The sequence below is a fragment of the Bos indicus x Bos taurus genome, chromosome 10 (genome assembly GCF_003369695.1).
Source record: "Bos indicus x Bos taurus breed Angus x Brahman F1 hybrid chromosome 10, Bos_hybrid_MaternalHap_v2.0, whole genome shotgun sequence".
NCBI lineage: Eukaryota > Metazoa > Chordata > Mammalia > Artiodactyla > Bovidae > Bos > Bos indicus x Bos taurus.
Window position 1 is genome coordinate 75079032 of NC_040085.1, and position 12824 is coordinate 75091855.

At 52.7% G+C, this 12824-nt stretch overlaps 1 protein-coding gene across 1 annotated transcript in view; it reads left to right on the forward strand.

Annotated features, from left to right (window-relative positions):
* Positions 1–7138, forward strand: part of PLEKHD1 (pleckstrin homology and coiled-coil domain containing D1) — a 32723-nt gene extending 25585 nt beyond the window's left edge. Inside the window, exons 8-13 of the mRNA XM_027552266.1 lie at positions 1350–1443; positions 2909–3087; positions 3577–3709; positions 4106–4250; positions 4544–4693; positions 5000–7138. Coding sequence (XP_027408067.1) covers positions 1350–1443; positions 2909–3087; positions 3577–3709; positions 4106–4250; positions 4544–4693; positions 5000–5169 — 871 coding nt within the window. The 3' untranslated portion in view covers positions 5170–7138. The remainder of the gene's footprint in view (positions 1–1349; positions 1444–2908; positions 3088–3576; positions 3710–4105; positions 4251–4543; positions 4694–4999) is intronic.
* Positions 7139–12824: the final 5686 nt, after the last annotated feature.

Below are 12824 nucleotides of genomic sequence, written 5' to 3' on the forward strand. Positions count from 1 at the left end.
GCCCCTGGCCAAGACCCGACCCAACATTCCCTGTCTTTTCTGCAGTCTCTTCACGTTCTGGCTAATGATGCCTGTCCCTTGGGATTTTTTTTTTTTTAACTGTGTATGGTTTGCAAACCCAATTGTACATTATAACCATCTAAGAGGATTATTAGGGCTTCCCCCATGGTTCGGCAGGTAAAGAATCTGCCTGCAATGCAGGAGACATAGGAGACACAGGTTCAATCCCTGGGTCGGGAAGATCCCCTGGAGGAGCAAATGGCAACCCACTCCAGTATTCTTGCCTGAAAAAATCCCAAGGACAGAGGAGCCTTGTGGACTAAGTTCATGGGGGTCGCAAGGAGTCAGACACAACTGAGCAACGAAACAGCACACACAAGAGGATTACTAATAGAATCTGCTGAAAGTAGAACCCAGAAATCTATATTTTAAAAAGTTTCCCGGGTCATTCTGATGCAGTCGACCCATGAACTTGGAGACAACCGCTCTGGGTACTGTAGGTGGGTTTGGTTGTAGTCACCACCATCACCACTACTGATTATCAGTGATAACCCAGAAGGATATTTTTCTTGTAACACCCTTATAAAAGAAAGTCACTGGACATGTATTTTGGGGCAGAAGAAGCTCAGAGAAACTCACCAGCTAATAGCCAGCTAATTCTGGAAGTACCTGGAAGTAATACTTCCATAATTGTGCCAGATCCTGGAGTGGAAGATAAGTCTCCTCCCTTGAGGATCTGGTTGGGAAAACCAGACTCACACCCAGGAAATATCAACAATACTTCCCATAATGTGCAAACAGGTGCTCAGAGGCGTAGCACAGACTCCCTGTGTTATAGGAATTAAGATATATGTGTGATCCCTGTGGGCTTCAACAGGTTAGATTGAGATGGGCCTTGAGGGGTGGTAGGAGTTTGAAAACTGGGCAGAAAGGAAAAACATCCCAAGCAAGGGGAAGGGGACCCAGGCTTATTAAAATAGCAGCAAGGAGTTTGTCACCCCAGAGAAGGGCCTCAGCCACATCCCATGTCAAGGTGAGTAGGTTCTAGCAAGAGCTGTCCTGGGAAGACAGGGAGTGAGGTTTTCATTTCTCCAGCTCTCCTCTCTGCCCTTGGGGTGGCCTTGGATTTACTCTGACAGATTCCTGTGTACCTGGAGCAGGTGACTTCAGACTCACTTGGCCGGAATCTCCTTCATTCAGCCCAGGGCCCCTACAGCTGCTGGCAGGACCCAGCCATGTGAGGAGCTGGCCTTCAGAGAGCCCTCTGAGCCATACAGAGAAGTGTGGCGGAAGCCACAATGGGGCTGGGAGGGGTGGGCACTGCCATACCCTGCCTTGTGTCCCCACAGGGAGCTTGAGCTGACTGCAAGATGCCTCAAGGGCGTGGAGCAAGAGAAAAAGGAGCTAAGACACTTCACAGAGTCCTTACAGAAGACGCTGGAGGTGAGGGGCCCCTGGCGGGCTGGTTGCCTGGAAGGAGGCAGGGTGGTCGGTTGGGCCACATGAGGCAGTTTTTTTCCAACAGTGTTTCTCTAGACGGTTATCTGCAAGGAAAACAGGGCCTGAAGGGGTGCTGATCTAAAGGGTCTCATCTCTGTGGACCATTGGGAACTCCAGCCAACACAGGAGGCCCAAAGCAGGACCCAGAAGGGCAAATTCAAGTTTGCCTTTATGGTGACTATGGCCTTAAGAAATCCACCGTCTTCAGTGCTTATATTTTTACACCAGATGGAGGATTGGTTAGGGAGGGGGGCAGGGTGACCCACCGCTTCCTTCCTGTGACTCATTCACTTAGCTGCTCCGGGGTGACATTGAGCAGGAGGGAAAATCCATTTGATTCCCCAGAAGTTGTGAGGGAGGAGGAGGTGGCATGTGCAAAAGAAAGAGTGCAAACACTTTAGCACGGCCAAGTGCCCACTCCCGTCCCAGCCTCTGCTCCCCTCCTGTCCCCTCTCCCCCTGCTGCCCCTCCCAGCACCATGATATCCCAACCCCAACTTCAGACCACTGACCACACGTGCCCCCAGGAAGCCATGCCTTTCATCCTCCCCATCTTTGCCCACACTGTTCCTTCTGCCCAGACTGTGCTCCACCCTCTTCTCTGCCTGGAGAACGCTCTCATCCTTCTGAGACTCAGCCCGAGTATCACCTTAGTCAAGCCTCCCTGACTGTTCTAGGGGAGGGATTTGCTCTGAGCTCTGGGCCCACAGCACTTAGTGCGTCTGTGAAAGCGCCTATCACGTGAGGTTGTGTTTTCCAATGGTGGGCATCACTAGATTGTGTCTTAAGGTCCCTCCAAGTCCAGTGCCTTGAGTGAGCCTGGCATGTTGTGGGGCATCCGTGATGGTTACAAAATTCAAGACTTGTAGACTGCGAGGTTTCTATTCTCCCTTGACCGATGGGGCTTTGTTAGGGGCGTCTTTCATGTGTTCATCTTTCCCTGTCCCACATCACAGGAGGTGGTTCTCATGGGTGGTTTCAACTCCAGAGTTTCTGAGTAGTACAAGATCCCCGTCTGATAAGTGGGGAGCATGTCTAAGTCTGCTCTTGGGCTGGTTCCTGTTAGGTGTTTTTCCCATGAGCCCAACACCCTCCCTCACTTGTCCCTGGAGGAACAAGCACCCAGAACCTCGTGGCGCCCTTGGGCCTTGGGTCCCCATTGTAGTAGGTGCCGTGTCCCCTGGAAGCCATGCTGGGCTTTTCCCTGACTCCCTCAGTGGAGGAGTAGCCTTGCCTCAGTGGGAGGAGGGAGACTCTAGTTGACCTTTTCCCTCAAGGGATGAATGAAGACATTTCAAGTGTCCCTCAGAGGATTAAGTAAGAAGGGCCTCACTGGCCAGAACTGAAAGGCAGGTGAAGGCAGAGAACCTGACCTAGGCTGCTTCACTTCCTCTCCTTCCTCATGCCAGGAGCTCTCCATAGAGAAGAAGAAAACCCTAGAGATGCTGGAGGAGAATGAGAACCAGCTGCAGACGCTGGCCAATCAGAGCGAGCAGCTGCCTCCCAGCGGAGGTCTCCATAGCAACCTGAGGCAGATTGAGGAGAAGATGCAGCAGCTCTTGGAGGAGAAGCTCCTGGCGGAGAAGCGGTGAGGGAGCCCTGAAGGCCTGAGCCCACGGGGGTAGCTTTCCTTGAACCTGTGCCCTTGGGTTCCGGTTGGCCTTGATCTGATGGATCACTCACTTCCTTTTGCCTAGGTCTCAGGTTCCCCACCAGGCAAGTGGGAAGCAATCCTTCACTATCCTAAGCTAACTTGAAATGGTGTGAGTCATTAGGACTGTCTAATAGACAGGCTGGACAGGTCCTCCCAGCTGCTTTTTACTGAAGAAGAGTCTGAGGCTTGGAGGACCTTCCTGAGCTCACAGAACTAGCAAGACCTGAACCCAGGATTCCTTGCACTGATCACATCTCTCCCATTACCATCGGGGCGGGGGGACAGGACCCAGCCCAGCTCTGGGGCTCACCAAGCAGGGTCTCTGGGTTTCTGTAGCCAGCTCCCTGCACAGGAGCCACCCTCTTACCGGATGCCCCATTGGCAAGTGGGGCCCTGAGTGAGCGCCTCTCCCCGGGGGGGCAGGATGAAGGAGAATGAGGAGCGGTCCAGGGCCCTGGAGGAGGAGCGGGAGTTCTACTCCAGCCAGTCCCAGGCACTGCAAAACTCGCTGCAGGAGCTGACGGTGGAGAAGCAGCAGGCTGAGCGTGAGCTCAAGGTACTGGGTCACTGGGAGCGTTTGGTGCTCGGGGTGGGGGGCCCTCCCCTCCCCTGGTGTCTTACTTCCCTCACGTCCCTGCCTTCATCAGGCAACTTCCTGAATTATCCCTGCCAATCTGACCAGCCAGGCGTGGGCAGTGCAGCCGCCCTGAGGCGAAGCCTGCCGCACATTGTGCAGCATCATTATAGACACCTGCCCAGTGCAGGGGCCAAGTCTGGGCCATCGGATGGAGGGCATAAGACACCAAGCAGAACGCGGTAGCTTCCATCCAAGTCTGGAGGCAAGAAAGCCCACTTGAGCCAGGGGTGATCAGAGAAGGCTCCCCGGGGACTGGCAGCTGCCCCCCCTCCCCTGCCCCAGGACCCACTTCCCTCTCCTCGCCCCTGCCCTCAGGCTGAGGTGAAGGTCCGCATGGACCTGGAGAGGCGTCTGCGGGAGGCAGAAGGGGCCTTGCGAAGCCTGGAACAAGGGCTCAACTCCAAGGTGCGGAACAAGGAGAAGGAGGAGAGGATGCGGGCTGACGTGAGCCACCTGAAGAGTAAGCCCTGCCCTCGGTACCAGCCCAGCCCCAGAGCTCTGCATGGCAGTCCAGGCCAGCGTGGATGGAGTTTCTGCTCCAGACGCCCTGCCTTCGGGCGTGCTCTTGGCGTGGCTGCCTTTGGCTCTTGGATCTGGGGCGGGGGTAGGGAAGCCTGTGTTTCTTCCCCCTTCAGCAGGTGACTCTGATCTTCCAAAGGATGGGGTCAGGGTATTTCCCTCTGGAGCCCACCAGGATCCTGGGAAGGGGAGGGGCAGCCAGGAAGGGAGGTTGCAGTGAAACTGTGGCTGCAGGGTTCTTTGAAGAGTGTATCCGGAATGCGGAGCTGGAGGCCAAGATGCCGGTCATCATGAAGAACTCGGTGTACATCCACAAGGCGGCCACTCGCCGCATCAAGAGCTGCCGCTTCCACCGGCGCAGGTCCAGCACCTCCTGGAACGACGGTAGGTGTGGCAGCCCCTGGGCACCAGTGGGCGGGATGCTCACGGCTGTCAGTGACAATGGGCAGGAAGAAGGCAGGGTGGGGAGGTGGGGAGGCTGACCCAGCCCTGAAGTCAGACAGTGTGGCCTGAGCCCTTGTGGCCCCAGCCTTAGGCTTCCCCCAGGGTCACAGGAGCCCATGGACCAGCATGAGGAGGATGGGGAGCAGGGGGGTGGGGTGGGGCCCGGCTCGGGGCTGGGGACAGGGCTGTGTCCCAGTGGCGGGAAGGCTATTCACGGCCAGGCCCCTGGGGCCACCATCTCCCCAGTGAAGCCGTCCCAGTCCTTTATGACCTCCCAGCTGGAAGCCAACAATATGGAGGAGCTGAAGGAGGTAGCCAAGCGGCTCAGCAGGGACCAGCGCTTCCGAGAGTCCATCTACCACATCATGGCCACGCAGCCTGGAGCCCCCTCTGCACTTCCCCGGGGGGGAAAGTGATGGGCACCCCTCCCCTGGCCCCCCATGGCCTTCCTCACTGGGGGCAGAGGCGTGGCAGGGGGAGGCCTAACTCCACCTGGTTCCTCTCTGCCAGAGCTCCACCTGGGGGTGGGCAACCTCACCCTCAGAGGACAGGAGTGCCACCCCGTCCCCCTTACCCCAGATCCTACCCTTGCGTCCAGGCCAGGCCTGTGCAGGCTCAAGCTGGGTGCTGCCTGGTAAAGTGAAGGAGGGGCCTGATTGTGTGGAGAGACTTTTCTGACTACGGGAATGGGGTGGGCAGGGCCCACGACCCTCTGTCAAGTGCCCTGTACCTCTCTGTGACTCTGCCACCCTCCTTGACCCTGGCTTCCCCAGGGTTTCCCAGCCCTCCTTTGGCTTTTGAAACCCTCTGTCAAGGCCCCTTCTGTCGACCACACTATGGGGGAGAGAAGAAAGGGGCCCGATGCGCTTCTGGGCTGGCGGCCCGCCACAGTCTCCACGGGCCCCTTTCCTGGGGGGCCCTGGCTGTGGGGCTGCTCGCTCACTCCCCTCCTCAGGTGAGCTCCCCCACCTGCAGCCTCAGCACCCTCGAGGAAGACTTGACTACTCCCCCACCCCCAAATCCCTCGCATATGTGTCCTGAGGGCCCTGGGCCGGAGCTGCGGCCAACAGCCATGCTGAAGTCTACCCCAGAGGACAGGAAGCAAGTCAGGGAGTGGAGGAAGGCAGCCGGGCTCCTGCAACATCCACTCTCAGTCAGGCGGGGAGGCGGCTCCCTTGGCCGCCGTGGCCCAGCTGGTCAGCGGGGTCCCGGAGGTCTCCCTCTCAGCTGCCCCCACTCGGATCACCTTGCCTCCTCCCTGCAGAAGCTTTACCCCATGCAACTGCCACTGCGAGCCCTGGAAGATGGGGTTTGGGCCTGTAAGAAGGCTTGCAGCCATTGGTTGGCCCAGTGTCATCAGGGGTGAAGCTGGAACATCCGTCTGCAGCTTTTGTGGGAGACACTGCCCTCCAGGGGGGCGCTGAGAACTGCGTGTCCCTCATTCATGGACAGACCGTCTGCCCGGCATCCTCTCTGGCAGGGCCTTTTGTCCCAAACTGCCTGAGTCTGTTAGCCTCTCCCCAAAAGGAGTCCCCATGGGTCAGGGTGCTCAGGGATGCTGGTGGTATTGAAGGTGCTGATCCTCTGATGTTCGGAAAATGGAGCTGTTGGAGAGGTGGACAAATGGCTGCAGGGCAGGGGCCTGTGGCCTGCTTTGTGGGGAAAGGAATGTTACTGACTCAAAACACGGGCGTGTCTACTGCTAGGCCAGCCAAGGCCAGGAGGGCTGCCCTGCTCTGCGGTCAGGGCTGCCGGAGAAACGAACCTTAATGGTCCCTTCTCCGTGGTAGGCGGGCTTCAACCAGTCTCTTCCAAGCCTAGGTGCAAGAGGTGCAAGAGTTTCAGAGTCAACGCATCTGAAAGGCCTGAGTCTCCATGTAAAGCTTTAAACATGTAGGAACCTGCATAAACCTGGAACCCATTGATCCATCACGTATGCGAGATGGACTTTGAAATGAGGACGATTTATCAACCGAGATTACTATTTTATTCTTTGTTTTTAAAGACTCCAAATTAATAATGGTTTGCTCTTGGAGAGAGATTTTTCAAATGCACTTCCCTGCCTGGGCAAACTATTAACCAGAGAAGAAAGTGCTTTTTCATGCATATTCACCAACCTCTAATTTCTTTCCTCCTTGCTCACTCTGTACTTTCCATGCCTCAGGCAAGTTTGGGTTTTCTTCAAACAACTGATCAATCCACAAGTATTTATTTGTTAAAAACTTACTCTGTACCTAGCACTGTATATAGAAAGAGAGTAACATCTCTATGTGACAATATGTAGGGGTAAAAATTACTTACTGGAAATATATTGATCTGATTTTTTTTTTTTTTTTTACAAAAACAAAACCCTAATTCCTTGGTCAATTAAAAGCGTTTCCTGCAGTCACTCGCATTGTGGTAATTGCTAGAGAGATGTTGCCCCCTGCAGGCTGAATGTGGAATTACGGAACTGGCTGCTTGTGGCCATTTAAACCGACGTGTCCCTACTTATGGAGAAGGCAATGGCACCCTACTCCAGTACTCTTACCTGGAAAATCCCATGGACGGGGGAGCCTGGTGGGCTGCAGTCCATGGGGTCGCTAAGAGTCGGACACGACTGAGCGACTTCACTTTCACTTTTCACTTTCATGCACTGGAGAAGGAAATGGCAACCCACTCCAGTGTTCTTGCGTGGAGAATCCCAGGGATGGGGGAGCCTGCTGGGCTGCCGTCTATGGGGTCGCACAGAGTCGGACACGACTTAAGCGACTTAGCAGCAGTAGCAGCAGCAGTCCCTACTTAGGAGGAAGGTTGCACGTCCAGGGAGTGGCTTCTTCAGATCAGATCAGATCAGTCGCTCAGTTGTGTCCGACTCTTTGCGACCCCATGAATCGCAGCACGCCAGGCCTCCCTGTCCATCACCAACTCCCGGAGTTCACTCAGACTCACCTCCATCGAGTCAGTGATGCCATCCAGCCATCTCATCCTTTGTCATCCCCTTCTCCTCTTGCCCCCAATCCCTCCCAGCATCAGAGTCTTTTCCAATGAGTCAGCTCTTCACATGAGGTGGCCAAAGTACTGGAGTTTCAGCTTTAGCATCATTCCTTCCAAAGAAATCCCACGGCTGATCTCCTTCAGAATGGACTGGTTGGATCTCCTTGCAGTCCAAGGGACTCTCAAGAGTCTTCTCCAACACCACAGTTCAAAAGCATCAATTCTTCGGCGCTCAGCCTTCTTCACAGTCCAACTCTCACATCCATACATGACCACAGGAAAAACCATAGCCTTGACTAGACGAACCTTTGTTGGCAAAGTAATGTCTTTGCTTTTGAATATGCTATCTAGGTTGGTCATAACTTTCCTTCCAAGGAGTAAGCGTCTTTTAATTTCATGGCTGCAGTCACCATCTGCAGTGATTTTGGAGCCCAGAAAAATAAAGACTGACACTTTGTCCACTGTTTCCCCATCTATTTGCCATGAAGTGATGGGACCAGATGCCATGATCTTCGTTTTCTGAATGTTGAGCTTTAAGCCAACTTCTTCACTCTCCACTTTCACTTTCATCAAGAGGCTTTTTAGTTTCTCTTCACTTTCTGCCATAAGGGTGGTGTCATCTGCATCTCTGAGGTTATTGATATTTCTCCCGGCAATCTTGATTCCAGCTTGTGTTTCTTCCAGCCCAGAATTTCTCATGATGTACTCTGCATATAAGTTAAATAAGCAGGGTGACAGTACACAGCCTTGACGAACTCCCTTTCCTATTTGGAACCAGTCTGTTGTTCCATGTCCAGTTCTAACTGTTGCTTCCTGACCTGCATACAAATTTCTCAAGAGGCAGATCAGGTGGTCTGGTATTCCTATCTCTTTCAGAATTTTCCACAGTTGATTGTGATCCACACAGTCAAAGGCTTTGGCATAGTCAATAAAGCAGAAATAGATGCTTTTCTGGAACTCTCTTGCTTTTTCCATGATCCAGCGGATGTTGGCAATTTGATCTCTGGTTCCTCTGCCTTTTCTAAAACCAGCTTGAACATCAGGAAGTTCACGGTTCATGTATTGCTGAAGCCTGGCTTGGAGAATTTTGAGCATTACTTTACTAGCGTGTGAGATGAGTGCAATTGTGCGGTAGTTTGAGCATTCTTTGGCATTGCCTTTCTTTGGGATTGGAATGAACACTGACTTTTTCCAGTCCTGTGGCCACTGCTGAGTTTTCCAAATTTGCTGGCATATTGAGTGCAGCACTTTCACAGCTTCTTAATAAGTAACAAAAATCTTTGTTCCCGCCATGAAGTCCGGGTCGTCGCTTTGTAACAAGGACTGTCAGCCGAATTTTCTTTTCTTTCTTTCTTCAGTCAGTTCAGTTCAGTTCAGTCGCTCAGTCGTGTCCGACTCTGTGACCCCATGAATTGCAGCACACCAGGCCTCTTGATTTTTATTTTTTGTAACACCAAAAACATTTTGTACTAGGGTATAGCTGATTAACAGGCTTCCCTGGTAGCTACCCACTCCAGTATTCATGGGCTTCCCTGATGGCTCAGATGGTAAAGAATCTACCTGCAAGGTGGGAGACCTGGGTTTGATCCCTGGGTTAGGAAGATTCCCCTGGGGGAGGGCATAGCAACCACTCCAGTATTCTTGCCTGGAGAATCCCTATGGACAGAAGAACCTGGCAGGCTGCAGTCTGTGGGGTCTCAAAGAGTCGGGCACAACTGAGTGACTAAGCACAGCACAGCACATAGCTGATTAGCAGTGTGGTAGTTTTGGGTGGACAGCGAAGGACTCAACCACACATATACATGTATCCATTCTCCCGCAAACCCCGCTCCCATCCAGGCTGTCAACCAGGTTTTCTTCTGACTTGAGCACGGACAGAAGGGACAGAGATGACTGCCCCCTTGGGAATAGCCTCAGGCAGGCAAAGGGTACCTAGTTTGATAATTTGCTCGTTTTGGTGTCCCTGCTGGAAATGGACCCTTTTACCTGCTCTGGTGAGGAGAGGTTTATGGTTTTGTTTTGCATCATGTAAGGGAAGGTGAGAAATGGTGATAACTGGATTCTCCTCCTATTTGATTTATTCCCTCACTGGGGATGGATGAGCTATCATCATAACCCTTTTTGAAATATAATTTTACTTATTTGTGTGTTTTTGGCTGGGCTGGGTCTTCGTTGCTGTGAGGGCTTTGGGCTCCTAGTTGCGGTGCACAGGTTTCCCATTTCAGTGGCTTCTCTTGCTGTGGAGCGTGGGTTCTAGGGTGCGTGGGCTTCAGTAATCGCAGCATGTGGGCTCAATAGTTGTGATTCTTGGGCTCTAGATCACAGACCCAATAGTTGTGGCACATGGGCCTGTTCCGTGGTATGTGGGATCTTCCCGAACCAGGGATCGAACCCATGTTTCCTGCATTGGCAAGCAGACTCTCCACCACTGACCTACCAGGGAAGCCCCATCATAGCCCTTTATGTGTTGTTTCCCAGCATGTTTATTAATGACTCCCCCTTTTGCTGTTAAGGGCTTCCCTGATAGCTCAGTTAGTAAAGAATCTGCCTGCACTGCAGGAGACCCCAGTTCGATTCCTGGGTCGGGAAGATTCGCTGGAGAAGGCATAGGCTACCTACGCCAGTATTCTTGGACTTCTCTTGTGGCTTAGCTGGTAAAGAATCCACCTGCAATGTGGGAGACCTGGGTTCGATCCCTGGGTTGGGAAGATCCCCTGGAGAAGGGAAAGGCTACCCGTTCCAGTATTCTGGCCTGGAGAATTCCATGGAATGGGGTCTCAAACAGTTGGATGCGACTTTCACTTTTGCTGTTACACGTATCCCACTTTGGACGGTAATGCCATGGTCATCCTAGCTTTAGTGCTTTTCCCCAGGGAGATGTTAACAGGTGAGGCAAGAGACTTGTAAAACACCTGGGCTCTGACCCAGCCTCTGGGAAGGACCCACTGCCTGAATCACTGACAGCTCCTGGAGCCCCCGTGCTCCAGCCCTGGCCTTTGGGCAGCCCTGATTCACTGCAACTTCCCTGCCTGATCATCACGTGTCACCCAGAGATAAAGCCATGGGACACACAGCATGCTGGACTGCACCGAAACGTGGGTGGCAGTGGTAGGTAGAATTCACCACAAGGGGATGGAGTTTATTAAGACCTACCCCCAGGATCTGGGGGCTTGGAGTGCTTCCTGAACTTTGCCTGAACTTCTTTCACCCAGCAGGATGGAGAGGGAAACTCCTTTCTGGGTCAGAGAAGTTGGTAGCGATGAGTGGAAGCCCAGGTCTAGGGAAGGGAAGGGGAGATGAGAAATGCAGAGAGTCAGGACAGCCAAACCTGCAGGGTTATACCACAGCCATCCACACCCACGTGGCCGTTTGAAGAACCAATTTCTCCTAGTTACTTTGGATGTCTGGTAGTGGGCCTGTTTCCAAGTGGCAAGAATGAACAGATACCACTGTCTTTGAATGGATGTCATTCTTGGGCCCATGCATCCTATCTTGCCTAGCCCAGCATGACCTGGGCAGCCTGTGGGTGCTCAGGTACCATCCACGTGAGCCCACAGTGAACTGTGATGGTGAAACAGAAACTTGCTTAAGCCCAGGGTGTGTCAGATTTGGTCTAATTGGAAGGTAGTTAAGAAAATCAGAAAGAGAAAAACAAGTATCAGATAAGATCACTTATATGTGGAATCTAGAATAATGGTACAGGTGAATGTAATCACAAAGCAGAAATAGAGACACAGATGTAGAGAACAAATTTAATGGACACCAAGCGGGGAAGGGGGAAGGGGTGGGGGTGGTATGAACTGGGAGACTGGGGTTAACATACACTGCTGTGTGTAAAGTAGATAACAGATGAGAACCTACTGTATCGCTCAGGGAACTCTACTCAGTGCTCTGTTGTGACCTAAATGGGGAGGAAATCTAAAAAAGAGGGGCTGTATGTATACATATAGTTCCCTTGGAGAAGGGAATGGCTGCCCACTCCAGTATTCTTGCCTGGAAAATCCCCTGGAGAGACAAGCCTGGCAGGCTACAGTCCATGGGGTCACAAAGAATCAGACACAACTGAGAAACTAACACTTCATTTCATAGCTGATTCACTTTGCTGTACAGCAGAAGCTAACACAACATTGTAAAGCAACTGTACTCCAATTAAAAAAAAAATTTAATACCACTAAACAAAGGAGCTCTCAGCAGTCCCTGGAGACCCTTGTGCTTCTGCCTTAAGCCAGGACAAAGCTTCTCAGACCCCTGGGATGCAGCAAAGGTTCTCCAAGCTCAGAAATCCTATGGCTTTAACTCTGGGGGGAAAGATGCTGAATTCTCCCACCCCACCCCTGGGAACAGAGGTGAAGCATGTGCTTTGCAAGGCTCTCGGAGAGGAATTAGTGATATCCTTTTGTTCTTGCCACTTGGAAACAGGCCCACTCCCAGACATCCAAAGCAACTAGGAGAAACTGGTTCTTCAAACGTCCACGTGGGTGTGGATGGCTGTGGTATAACCCTGCAGGTTTGGCTCTCCTGACTCTCTGCATTTCTCATCTCCCCTTCCCTTCCCTAGACCTGGGCTTCCACTCATCGCTACCAACTTCTCTGACCCAGAAAAGAGCTTCCTTCTCCATCCTGCTGGGTGAAAGAAGTTCAGGCAAAGTTCAGGAAGCACTCCAAGCCCCCAGATCCTGGGGGTAGGTCTTAATAAACTCCATCCCCTTGTGGTGAATTCTACCTACCACTGCCACCCACGTTTCGGTGCAGTCCAGCATGCTGTGTGTCCCATGGCTTTATCTCTGGGTGACACGTGATGATCAGGCAGGGAAGTTGCAGTGAATCAGGGCTGCCCAAAGGCCAGGGCTGGAGCACGGGGGCTCCAGGAGCTGTCCGGCAGTTGCAGAGGCAGCTCCGTGCATTTGGGGCTCATATTCTCTGCCTTGCTTGCCTTGGAGGATCTGACACCTCCCTCTGGACTGAGAGTCCTGTTATAAACAGACAACCTGCTCTGTTAGCCTGGCAAAAATTAGGACGGATGGGCCTTGGTGTGACACACAAGAAGAACCTTTCCTCTCGCAGAGCACAGCCCTCATCACAAGCACTGGGGGAG